This window comes from Tenrec ecaudatus, chromosome 2 (genome assembly GCF_050624435.1).
Source record: "Tenrec ecaudatus isolate mTenEca1 chromosome 2, mTenEca1.hap1, whole genome shotgun sequence".
Classification (NCBI taxonomy): domain Eukaryota; kingdom Metazoa; phylum Chordata; class Mammalia; order Afrosoricida; family Tenrecidae; genus Tenrec; species Tenrec ecaudatus.
This window is the reverse complement of record NC_134531.1, coordinates 150,211,838-150,225,342: the sequence shown is the minus strand read 5'-3', so window position 1 is coordinate 150,225,342 and position 13,505 is coordinate 150,211,838. Positions and strand designations below refer to the sequence as shown.

General features: G+C 40.4%; 1 protein-coding gene across 3 annotated transcripts in view; it reads left to right on the top strand.

The window, feature by feature from the left end:
- The window catches only part of NR3C1 (nuclear receptor subfamily 3 group C member 1), a 111,138-nt gene that overhangs the window by 71,746 nt on the left and 25,887 nt on the right, over window positions 1-13,505 (top strand). For 2 of the 3 annotated variants that reach the window (XM_075541760.1, XM_075541759.1), the window contains exon 3: window positions 9,579-9,745. In XM_075541760.1, coding sequence (XP_075397875.1) covers window positions 9,579-9,745 — 167 coding nt within the window. The remainder of the gene's footprint in view (window positions 1-9,578; window positions 9,746-13,505) is intronic. The other variant, XM_075541761.1, reaches the window with a different exon arrangement.

The window sequence follows — 13,505 nt, the reverse complement described above, 5'->3', positions numbered from 1 at the left end:
TGCTTCAAGTAGTCCTAGCTTTCAGCAAGTAAGATTGGATCCTCTACATATCAAAGCCTTCCTTAGTTCTATGCTGAGGTCTTCATGTAGTCCAACATCTCAGAGTTTTTGCTCAGCATACAGGTTAAGTCAGCGTGGTAAGGGATATTACCCATAGGGACAGCATTCCTAATTTTAAACCATGATTATGGCCTTGTTGTATTTGAACAACTGCTATGTGGTCTATGTACAGGTTCTGCATGAGTACAATTAAGGGTTCTAAAATTGCCATTCTTCACATTATTGCTAATTTGTTACGAGCGACACTGTCAAATGCTTTTCAATCGTCAATAAAACACCAGTAACCATCTTTCCGGTATCCTCTGATTCCAAGCTCCAGCTGACATTAGCAATAATATCCACATCCAGGGTAAGTCTCTGGCAGCTCCCTGTCATTGTGCTGCTGCAAGCGTTGTTGAAAGAGCTTCTGCACAGTTTTATTTACTTGTGATGTGAGTACTGTTGTTCAGTAATTCCACATTTAGTGTAGTCACCCTTCCTTGGAATGGGGACACATTTGGATCTCAGTTGGTTGCCTAGGCAGCTGCCTTCCAAATTTCTGGGCATAGATGAGGGAATGCTTCCAGTGCTTGATCAGTTTCATTTGAAACATTTTAATTGATAGATATTCCATCAACCCCAAGATCCTTGTTTTTAGCTAATGCTTTCAGTACTGCTTGACCACCTTTAGTACCATTGATTCTTGATCATATTCTACCTTTTGATATGGTTGCATGTTGACTGGTTCTTTTTGTTTGGTACAGTGACTGTGCATTTCTCCCAGTTTCTTTTGATGCCTCTTGCTTTATCCATAGAATTATCCAATAATGGAACTTGAGGACTGACTTTTCTCTATTTTTCAGCTTGAGATATGCTAATCATGTTTTTCCTTTTGGGTTTCCTACCTCCAGGTTTTGCACATTTCATTAATATTTTATGTTGCTTTCTTAGGCTGCTCTTTGAAATTTTTTTATCCAGCTCTTTTACCTTTAAGAGCAGTTCTCAAAGTCTCTACTGCCATCCACTTTGATCTTTTCCTCACTTCATGTATTATGAGCTATCATTTCATAGCTCATCAGGTCTGTCATTAGTGTTCAATATTTCAAATCTGTTCTTGCAATAATAGTCAAAACCCGGGTGGTATTTAGCTCTTGTGGCTTATTTTCGTTTCTTCAGCTTCATTTTGAACCTGCATATGAGCATAGTCACTCAGTCTCCTTTTCCCTGTCTATAAACAAGGTTATAGTTCCAACTTTTGCAAACTGCCAGTAATGATCAGTGCATATTGATTACATGTTTGATCAATTTCAGATTGAAGGTATTGGTAGAATTCTTAAATTTCTTCATCACTAATTTTAGGGGTTGGTGTGTAAATTTGAGTAATAGTTGTATTAACTTTCTTGTATATGTGTAGCTTTTCTCTTACTACAGGCAACATTGAACTTCAAGATCCTGTAATGTCCTTTTTGTCAATGAAGGCAGTATCATTCCACGTGTACTTGTCACACTGGCTAGTAAACCACATGATTGCCTGATTCAAAATGGCCAATACCAGTCAATTTCAACTCAGCAATGGCTAGGATGTTGATCTTTATGTGTTCATTTCCAATGACTTTATTTTTACATTCCATGGCCTGAATTATTAGTGAATGCTTGCCCTTCATCTTATTTTGTGTTGTGCCTCATCAGCAAATCCAGGTCCCAAGAGCTTTACTCCTTCTACATTATGATCCACTGTGCTCTGAGGAGGCAGCTCTTCTCCAGTTGTATTTTGAGTTCCTTCCAACCTCAGTCGGCATCAGCTTGTTGGCAGTGAGTTTTTTAATTTTTGGTTTTCCAACCTCGGGGACTCATCTTCTGGCACTGTGTATTGACAGTTGTCCACAGCTGTTCATAAGGTTTTTAGTGGCTGATCATCAAAAGTGGGCAGTCTATTCTTTGTTTACAGTGTAGTTTTAGTCTGGAAGCTTCACTGAAACCTGCTTTCTGTGGATGACCCTACTGGTACTTAAAATGCCAGTTTCCAGTATCACAGCAATGTGCAGACCACCACAGTATGACAAAGAAGGGTAGAGGGGGTCTGTTATGGGACGGTAAAGATTCTACCACTGAATCACCAATGACCTCCCTTTTTAATTTCAGGCCACATCATAGCAAGTTAATTTTACTTAAATGTTCTGAACACTTAACAGCTTTACTAGAATTAAATGGAGACATTAACAATTGTTCATTTTTAAACAACACAAATACACTTTTCAGTTCGTTAGATACACCCAACTGGATACGTTGGAGCAATATATTTCAGAAAAACTAAATGCTTCCTTTAAAATGTTATGTGGTAAATACATTAGTCTGACATGCATTCATTTTATATATGTTGTTTTGTTACATTAACAAGACTCTAAAGAAGATAGGAAAGTGACATGGGTCCCAGAAGTTTAGCACTTGGAACCCGCTCAGTGGCTCTAGGGGGCAAATACCTGACTGTCCGTTCCTGTAAAAATTACAGCCTCAAAAACCAAATGGGGCAGTTCTACTGAGTCAAAAATTGACTGAAAAACACCTAACGGTAGTCAGTGATTTCTATTCCTTGGTGTCACCAAGGATAGTCGGAAGGAGGAAAAAAAACAGTATCTCAAGACTCCCTACGTGATGCTCATAATTCTTACAAAGTAATTATCAAGATGAATAGATATTAACCTGCATGTCCTTGTTAGACAGCACAGAGTTCGAATTCACATTGTGCCTTCTACTAAAGTGGCTTAGGGGCCTAATTTCTTTACTCTTACCTATAAAGTATCATAATGATTATTTGAAGTAACGTGTGTGTGTATATGTGTGTGTGTGTGTAAAGTACTTAGCTTTGAACCTTGGCATATATAACTAAAATTTTGTGGTTTCCGTGTGACAGAATTAATGTGAAGGGGCATTTCACTTCACCTCTAGAAAACCCTTTGGTTTTTTTTTTTGTTTTTGCTTTTGTTTTTTCATCTAAGGGGCTGTATTGCAGATGCCAACAAAGTAAATTTCACATCTGAAGGCTACTTATTATTTCTTCTCTTCTTCCTTCTCCAGGGACAGTTTTACCCCTTAGAATAGGGGAAAGACTTATTGTTTATCATCAAATATCACATACTTTATAAAAAAAACCTTAAATTGGCAAAAATAAAATAGATTCAAGAAGGTGGTTAAGTCAGCAACCACTATTACACAACTCAAGTACGGGGGCTTCTACTGGAACCCACGGCTATCTTCTGTAAAGCTGATTTTCTTCCTGTGATACAGAAATACAGTTTTAAAATATTCTTGCTCTCTGTAAGTTGGAATGAACTCTATGGTACCCAAGAACAATACCTTCTTACATCAGAGTTTCAGTGTTCATTATTATTTCATCTATGCATTTTATGCATGGTGAGTGAGGAGGTTTCTGTCGCCTCACAGTGCCAGAGGTTCACGAGACAGAGTGGTGGGACTCCCTGGCCAGTGTGCCTTCAGGCACTGAAATCGAGGAAGCTAGGTTTGGAGCAACTTCTTCTGAAGAAGGCTGCGGAACTGAATAGCTGAGGAGACAGACACTCCTAACTAGAACAACTGTATCCTGAGAAGTTCTGATCCTGAATTGTAAACTATTAATTTCCATAATAAGATGCATAATCATGTGGAAAGTTTGGAAATTCTGTGTGGCTAATGCAATAAATGGTCAAACCCAGCACCAAGAGAGAGAGCGTTATGGGAGGGACCAAAGAAGAATAAATGCCTTTGAATTAACGGTGCTGGCACAGAATATTGAAAATACTATGGACTTCCAAAAGAACAAACAAATCTGCCTCAAGAAGTACAGCCAGGATGCTCCTTAGAGGCAAGGGTGGGGGAAGACTTTTCTCATGTACTTTGGACATATTTTCAGGAGAGTCAGATCCCTACAGAAGGATAAATCATGGATGGCAAAGTAGAGGGCAGAGAGAAAGAGGAAGTCCCGCAACAAGATGGATGGACACAGTGGCTGCAGAGATGGGCTGCAACGTAACAGTTGTGAGGATGGCGCAGAAATGGCAGTGTTTCATGCTGTTGTACCTAAGGGCACTCTGAGTCAGGACCCACCTGTTGGCACCCAGCAACAATGATGGGAGGAATTGTTGGTGTCAGAAGCAGGTGTTGGTGTGTTTGACCTCTGGCCTCGGGCTGATGTTGAATTTGATTCTCCTTCCCTCATGTGAAGTCAGAGGATGTCTGTCGGGAATTCCTTCTCCCTTCCTCCGCACCCACCCCGACCAATGGCATTCTTAAATACTTCACCAGGTGTGTGATTAATTTTCTTTTTTAAGCCATTTTATTGGGGGCTCATACAACTCATCAAAATCCATCCATCCATCCATCCATCCATTGTGTCAAGCACATTTGTACATTTGTTATCATCATTCTCAAAACATTTGCTTTCTACTCGAGCCCTTGGTACCAGCTCCTCAATTTTCCTCTCCCCACTCCGTGAGTCCTTGATAATTTATAAATTATTATTTTGTCATGTCTTACACTGTCCGATGTCTCCCATCACCAACTTTTCTGTTGTCCATCCCCCAGAGAGGAGGTTATATGTAGATCCTTGTAATCACTCCCCCCTTTCTTCCCCACCTTCCCAGTCTGGCTACTCGCACCACTGGTCCTGAAGGGATCACCTGTCCTGGAGTCCTTGTGTTTCCAGTTCCTATCTGTACCACTGTACATCCTCTGGTCTAGCCAGATTTGTACGGTAGAATTGGGATCATGATAGTGGAGGGTGGGGGAGGAAGCATTTAGGAACTAGAGGAAAGTTGTATGTTTCATCGTTGCTACACTGCACCCTGACTGGCTTATTTCCTTTTTTGGCCTTTGCTCCTTTTTTGGCCTTTCTTGTCAGAAAATTAGGGTAACTTTTATACATAGCCTTCCTTTCTTTTATCTTCAATAGGAAACACTCAGGAATGACTTGATGACACACTCTCCATTCTGACTGAGAAACAACATTCAAGTGTTCACCTAGAACGAGGCATTTTGTTCCTATGACTCTTCACATAGCATAGGCACCTTAGTCCCTTCGTAAAGAGCCTCAGCACCTTCAGCATGCTGGGCCCAGCTGCAGGCACACCATGAGCAATCACTAGCTACCCCAGAGGAGGATGCCTTCAGACCAGGCCATCCAGCTTTCCCACCAGAGTGGTACAATGTGCACTGGTTATTATGTGCTTTTGATTTCTTTCTGCCATGTATCCTTTATTAAAATGCCAATTCCTTATGGTTTGGGGGTTCCAACCATTTCGTTGTTTCCTTTTACCAACATCATAGGGTCACATCTGCAGTTGAATATCATTTTACATTCATTTATTTTGCCCAGTGGCATTCATTGTAAGTCGTTACTGTGAGTGTGACAGAAGTGATCCCACTGATAACTGTGCTACACCTGCCAACACTCCGTGTTCCCACTTTTTGTCTGGCCCAGAAAACCTGCCTTAGAGAGGATACCAGACGCTTAGCTACGGTTCTATCCGTCTATATGGTCAATTATTTTTAACTTCCCTTGTGTCATTTCTGGGCGCCCAGTGTGTTTGGCTACAGCCTCTGAAGCCAACAGTGCAGTTCTCCTCGGTTGGGTGGGGTGGCTGTGAGTTCGAGTTTACTTGATGGTAGTGTTCTGTGGTGGTTTTTGTTTGTTTCTTTCTTTCTGTCATCTGTATATAACTCACAGTTGAGTGGCCTGAATATATTTTTGTATTTTTCATCATAAGTGAGAATTTGTGAATACTGACTTTAAGTTTTAAACTTGACCCTACTTTGTGCTTACTTAGTAATAGCTATATACTGCTTTTTATAAAATCATCTGTTATCTGGACGTGAAGGTAATTTTTAGTGATGATGTATGTGTTAAATGCAGGAACCGTGTGCAAGACTTTCTGTAGCGTGCCTTATTTTCACAGTGCACACACGCGGGTTGCCCTTCCTAGTTACTAGTGAGAAGAATGACGTGCAGTGTGGGTAGGTGCTAAGTGGGATAGCCGGGAACTGAAACAAGTCCGTTTGGCCATAGATGTGCTCCCTGACCTTCCACCTGCTTGTGCGACCTAAAAGTTGATGGGTGCTGAGTCTTTCTCCCAGCTCTGTGGAGTGCATATTTATGAAAGTGTTTTCAAGCTGTAAAACACTTCCAAGTGCTATTAAAGTTCAAAAAATGCACGCCTACAACACACATATATATACAATATACAAGGGAGTTTCGAAAGTTAATGGAAACTTTCTATTGTCTTTCAATTCCATTTTCCCACAAACTTTATGAAACCCCCTTTCATTACATTTATAGTTGAGGAAACATTGCAGAATTAATCTTTTAAATCTTTAACCATCATTCTCAGTTTCCATAATCTAAATATACAAACAACTGGTTGATGCCTAAATATAGATGTCAGGTGACAGAGATTGGCTGAGCAGGAATAGGAGCATCCTCAGAACAGAAGCCAGAGAAGTTTTTGCTTCCCCAACACATTGCTGTGTTTACTCACACCACGGCCTGCTTACTTCTCTGTAAAACTCATTCCCAGAGAAGCTCTTCTACTTTAGTCACAAGTTTCCATTAATCCAGGGCGGCTCATGCCAGACCTACAGCAGAGTCATTTCAGGTTATGATTATGAGCTTTCAATGTGCACTCAGTCCACTCTCCCAAACCTAGTGGGAAATCAGTGCCTGTGATACAAAATCATCCAGCACTTGTGTGTGTGTGAAGTGCTTGGGGAACCACATGAAGCCCCGTAGCCTATTCCTTGAATTAGGTGCTGATGATGTATTCCTGCTGACTAAGCTTCTTCGATTAGCCAAGGGTTGTAGGGAGTTGAAGGCAGTGTGACGGATGGAGAAGATTGAAAGTTGGCATGGGAAAACAGTTTTATGTCCGTTATCCAGTTATGTGTTTGTTTTCCTAACAGAAGAATACGGAAATTTAGGGGGAGCTTTTGAGTTTACTGGCCTCATTCACATTACCTGTTATCTCATGGAAACAGCAATTAAGAGATCAAAGGACACATTGCATTGCATACATCTGTGGCACATGACCTCTTTAGGGTGTTTCAAAGCCAGGATGTTACTTTGAGGGCTAGGGTGCACCTGACTCAAGCCCGTGACGTTTTCAGTCACCTCATATGCATGTGAACGTTGGACTTTGAGTAAGGAAATCCAAAGAAAACTCGATGCATTTGAAGAACAGTGTTGGCAGAGAATATTGAAAGTACCATACACTTCCGAAAGAACAAGCACAGCTGTCAAGAAGGAAGTCTAGCCAGAATGCTCCTTCTATAAGAAAGGGTATCTCATGTACTTGTCCAGACTTGTCTCATGTACTTGTCCTGGAGAAGGACAACATGCTTGGGGAAGTGGAGGGGCCGTGAAAAACTGGAAGACCTTCAGCAAGACAGATCAACACAGTGGCTGCAACAGGGGGCTCAAACATAAGAACACTGAGCGTGGTGCAGGGTTTCTTTGCGCCAGTGTGCAAAAAAGGTGGGCTCCTCTAACACTGTCAGTTGATTTTCTCAGTGTAAACATACATGTAATTGAACTTTTGTATTGTTGTTGGAAGAATAAGCAAAGTATGCAATAACTTATTCCTAAAGGCCATTTCTCTTAGGAAATAGGGAAAATTGAACACTAAAGAGAAAGTTCTCATACAAGTAATACAAAACACGCGTTAATATGTACTAATTGCTGTCAGTTCAATTCTGACTGACAAAGACCCTGTCGTCTTGACCCTATGAGAGTACAGCAGAACTGCCTCACAAGCTTTTTAAGCTGTAAATCTCACCAGAAACAAACTGGAACATTTCTCTCATGGAACGACTGGTAGGTTGAACTGCCAGCGTTTGGGTTAGCAGCCAGGTACTTAACCACAGTACCACCAAGAACTTCTTATTTTAATATGTAGAATTCCCCAAATCAACAAGCTGCTACCAGGAATATTTTTGAAAGTCTTTTTGAAAGCACATAACCAGTTTGATTATAAACGTAAGGTTAGAAATTCTTTTTTAGCTACACCCTTTTAATTCTTAAGTCAGCGTGTAAGATGGAAATTACTTTGGAATGTACATTAGAAACCATTGTACTGTTTATTTTTAGTAGTCGATTTTCCTCCAGCATTAAAAAGACTCCGTTTCTTAAGTTTATAAAGATTCCGTTCTGGAAGCAAATGTGGAAAACTATAAAGAATTGGTGAATATAGGTATAAGGTATATGTCCACTGTACAATTCCTACACCTTTTCTGAGAGGTTGAAACTGTTCCTAATAACAAATTAGGGAAAATAATATGTATCTTTGAGCACTAGTAAAACAAGCAGCACTCAACTTGGTGGGCAGATTGCACAATGAGAAATGAGATCCAGGGAGAGAAATAGATAGGCATCTTCCATCTTTGGTTCAGAAGCCTCATTGAGAGGAAGCAGAATAGTCCTTTCTGTTAAAAATCCAGGGCCGCCTTCAGTGTGAATGCAAGCGAGACAGGAAGGTTATTGAGTTAGTTAGTTTATTGTGCCAACCTGGCCAATAAACACGTGGGGTTAATTGAAGGGCAGAAGGATAAATGGCTCGGTGAGCCTCGCCTTTCGAGTTCTCTAGTCTCTTGCTTTGTGATGGTCACCTTGGCAGTTCCCTGCTTCAGCTTGCAAGGCTGACTTCCTGCAAGACATCCCCTAAAGAGAAGCCACGTGGACCTACCCTAATGCAGCCCTGGGTGCTGGAGCAACCGTGTGGGAGACCCCTGCCAGCCCTGAGATTCTTACACATTCACCGACTAGGCTTTCCTCCTGCAGTCGGCGTCATAGTGTGTTTTGTGAGATGAAGGAGGATTTTGTAGATTGGTGTCTGACATATGGGTTAATGTTGAACTTGAGGGCTTGGGCAGCACTGGGTTGGGGTGTTTTCTTGATGTGCACTTGACTTTTATATAAAACTCTCTTACACATGAGTTTCTGTGGATTTTTCTAAAGTACCCAGACTAACACAGTAATAGAAAAGTAATGATTCTTGATCAGTCTTTTCTAAATCAGTAAAATATTATTTCAGCTAGGCCAAACTCAAAAGGTTTTAGACTCTGCATTTATAAATATCTTGAAGTAAAAATTGATCCTTTAAGCAATTAAAGGGGTAGGAGACTTTTTTGGGGGCCTGATGGAAAGATTGTGGTGGCTACAAGACAAAATATGAATTTCTAAAGTGGTGGATGTTACTGTATGTAAATGACAGCTCAACAAAGGTAATGACAAAAATACTATTTTAAGCAAATAATCATTGCTAACTAACTTCAACCTCACTAGTCTCTTCAGTGGGACATTTTTTGAGTGTCCTCATTCTTGTATAAGAAAAAGGATCTAGCATTATTTCAATGAATTTAGATAGGATATTTTCATTTCTGCTGGTACTTGAAGCCAGAGGTTCATTGTGAACATGCTGACTGAAGCAAGAAGGTAAGACAACATCGTTTTTATGTTCCTTTGACATGTACTACAGTCACGGTTTTTCCTCCTTTAGCCCTGGAATGAGACCAGATGTGAGCTCTCCTCCATCCAGCTCCTCGACTGCGATGGGACCACCTCCCAAACTCTGCTTGGTGTGCTCGGACGAGGCTTCTGGATGTCACTATGGGGTCCTGACTTGTGGAAGCTGTAAAGTGTTCTTCAAAAGAGCAGTGGAAGGTAGTGTGTGTTTTGAAGAGTTTGCTTCTCCCTATGGCTGGTTCCTGTTTGTCAAAGTGGACATTGTGAGCGGTCTATATCCAAACCCATTGGGGCCAGAAATCTGTGAAATAGAGAAGAGAGTGATGCCAGGGTCCACACTAGAAAGGAGTGTAAAGAAAGAAAGGGGGAGGGGAGGGCATCCAAGCAGAGGGGAACACTATAAGAAAGTACTGTCCTATGATATTATGGTGTCATGTTCAGTATAACATCATGCTCACTGTCTTAGAATCATGGATTTAATGCTTATAGATTTCAAAGCCACCAACCTGGCAAAAATGAATGACAGTAACACTATGAAGGGAAAAAGGCATTGTTTCAGTAAATCTTTGTTTCCTGTTGAGCCAGGGTTCTATGCTAAATGGTATAAAGGAAAATTAAGACCTCATCTCTTGACGCTTCAATAGGTCATAATCGATTAAAGTGAAAGATGAATTGGTAAGTACAGTTAATAGTAAGGTACAAGGATTTAAATACAGAGGCATGTGTGATAAACTGAGGTCAGGAAAAATGTAAAAATGACTTCACTATATGAACAATATGTTAATATAAATTTATTAATTGGCATGATAGTTCATTCTGTTTACAGAGGCAATAGCATCATCTCCCTAATGAAAAAAAAATAATTTGTTCTGACACGAGTTTCTCCTCCAATATTACCATTGAATCCTCTTAGGAAAGCAAATTATGCAAGCCAGTTACTTGGAAGGATGTGTCCCGAGTGGGCTACCCAAACCTCTGTTTCATTAAATTTTTTAGACATAGAACCATCTCTTCATTGGCAATATGAGGATGGTTGTTTTTGGCTAGAGTTGATTAGTGTGTTCTTGAGTTAGATTTGTTCTCTTTCTTTTGTGGGGGTTACTTTGTAATACCTTCGTATACTATAAGATGGCCTATATTATCCCACCTAGGCCAGGTCTTGGACCAGTTCAGCATCTCTCACCTGTGGCTCGGAGCCTGTAACAAAATATCACATGCCCAAGGAAGGAGCCTTCGTCTTGCCTTTGTTTTATTTCATTCATCATATCCTTACCCATGTCTCCATGATATAAATATTCTATATTGTTGTATAGAATAAATAATAATGACAAATCAAACGTGGCATGCAGAGTGAAATGCTGCGGCCTTAAAAAGGAGGATAAATTTTTTTCCACTTTCATTTTAATTAGAAATAATTCAAAGTATTTAAAAGGAGAAATGCTAAATGATCTCTCCCAAGTGAACTACCACTGCATGCCACAGCCCTCTGTGTATAATTCCTGTTTCCAAACTAAATTTTTATAATTATATGTAAACTTTAATTGACTATTAGCCATATTCTTTCAGGAATGTTTCATCATTTAAGTTATTTCAGTAAATTATGATGGCTTGCCTAGTTATATAATTGTCTGTTTCCTCCTTTATTGGCAGATAAATTTTCCATTCATCAAGGCATACATTTTTTCGTGTCATTATTGTAATATCGTTTATCCCATGTCCTCTCTGTCTTCCCATTCTTCCTCCTCTCCTGAGCCTCCTGAATTTCCTCTGGACTAAATGCCGCCCTTGCCATCTGCAATAGTAGATCACTCTGCAGTCCAGATGGTATTTGTCCCTTTATAGGACTATTGTTTGACTGAAAGCTGAGTCATGGAGGTTAGTTGATTTCCAGACCTGACGAGCGACTAAAGATGTCCTCTTGTGCCTTCCACTAGTCTCTATCTAGCCAGGAAACCTGGTCTTTTTTATGATCTTTTTCCACGTTTTTCCCTCCCACTCCATCCAGGATCTACTAATGTGATGTGATCCCTTTTAGCGCAGTTGAGAGTAAGAGCCTCTAGGTACCACGAAGTACTTCTGGTCTCAGAGTCAAGGAGACTGATGTTCTTCAAAGGTATCTTTTCCAACGCTATAATCCCTTGATAGTCGAACTTATAGAAGTTCGGTTTTTTTCCTCAGACATTCTCATACAGCTTTTTGTTGGGAGAAGCTTATGTAATATGCATCATACATTTCAGCATTCCAGTTTTAACACCTGCTGTGGCTCTGTTAAGTCAGTGTTGGACTACTAACCGCAAGGTCAGTGGTTCAAACCCACCAGTCAATCCAAGGGAGAAAGATCAGCCTTCCTGCTCCCATAAAGATTTAAAATCTTGAATCTCTCTCTCTCTCTCTCTCTCTCTATATATATATATATATATATATATAGATAGTCACTGCGAGTTAGAATTGACTTGATGACAGTGGGTTTAGAAATTTAGGTTATTGCCCCAAATTAGCATAGGCTAACACATACGCAAACGTTTTATTATGTATTGTACAGACAGTCCAATGTATTCCAGAGTTATGATTATCTTCATCCGTCTGTTCCCTTCCCCCAAGTTTTTTACACAAACTGCTAGCCTTTGACTTAGGACCTCCCCTTCTTCATCCACCATTAAGACTTTTCTTACGTTCCCTTTGCATAAAAATGAATGTAATCGTTGTTGGATTGGAAATAGTAATATCTTTTCATTGACTTTTTGAAGGTCCTTTGTATATCATTTAATTAATGACTTTGGGAGCATTTAAAAGACCCAAAATCGCTGCCATTGAGTTGATGCTGCCTCATACGGACCCTGTAGGACAGGGTAGAACTGTTCCTTTCAGTCCCAGACTGCTGAGGGGAGTAGAAGGCCTTGCCTTTATCCCTTGGAGCTGCTGGTGATTTCGATCTCAGGCCAGCTCATAAACACTCTGCCACTAGAGCCCTCCCTCTTTAAGCAGCTCTTTGGTGCTTCTGTGATCTTTACTGGAGAGACTAGGCAACTCAGGCTCCCTAAGAAGTACATCAGAAACCCAGATGAAAGTAGTCATGTGGGAATAAGCGAACAAATGCTAGGCACCCTCCTAAGAACCTCATACAGTCACCTCTATCTCTGGCAGAACCCTAGAAAAGGGAGGCGCCATTTTTCTAACTTTCCAAATAGAAACAGAGGCTCAAAGAAGTTAGTAAACATTACCAAGCTCGTACAGCTAGGAAATAGAGTTCATATCTATGCAAGGTCAGCTGTTCAAAACCACTAGCCACTCTGGGGAAAAAACAAGGCTTTCTACTTCCTTAACTTCTACAACCTGCAGAAGACACTAAAACAGTCTTTGAGAAAACTTGGCCATTTTCTGCTAACACTGTCATCATCATGTCCACACATTACAATCCTATGATTTCTTTTTTTATTTAAGCTTTTAAGAAGAAAATGTGTTATTCTGGGTAGACTAGAGAAACAAATCCAGAGACGACACTATGGGTGCAAGAGGGAATTTTATATCAAAGAGTAATTGTTTATTAAGAAAACATCCCAGCCCAGTCCGTAAGTCTGATACTGGACTGTGCCCAATATTAGTGCATAAATTCATCGTCATACTCACGCAACACATGCAGTGATGCTGAATACAGGAAGATCTTGTGGATCCAGTAGTAGAAGCATCTCCAGGGCTCAGGCTGCCAGCAGCATGGCTCCATGTGGCTTGTCCTCAGGAATGTGATTTAGAGAGAGTTTCCAGAATGCTCATGAAAAGGCCATGCTCACAATGAGAAATCAGGCTGTGACCTGACTGACAGGCTGGACTCCACCCCTTCATTCGTATTTATCAAGTTGACATGAAATTGTGTAACTACCACAGTAAGTAGAGAGAGAAAAATAACCTTTACAATGGTGTCAAATGGATATTGGCTAAAAGCGGAGAATACCAGAAAAAAATG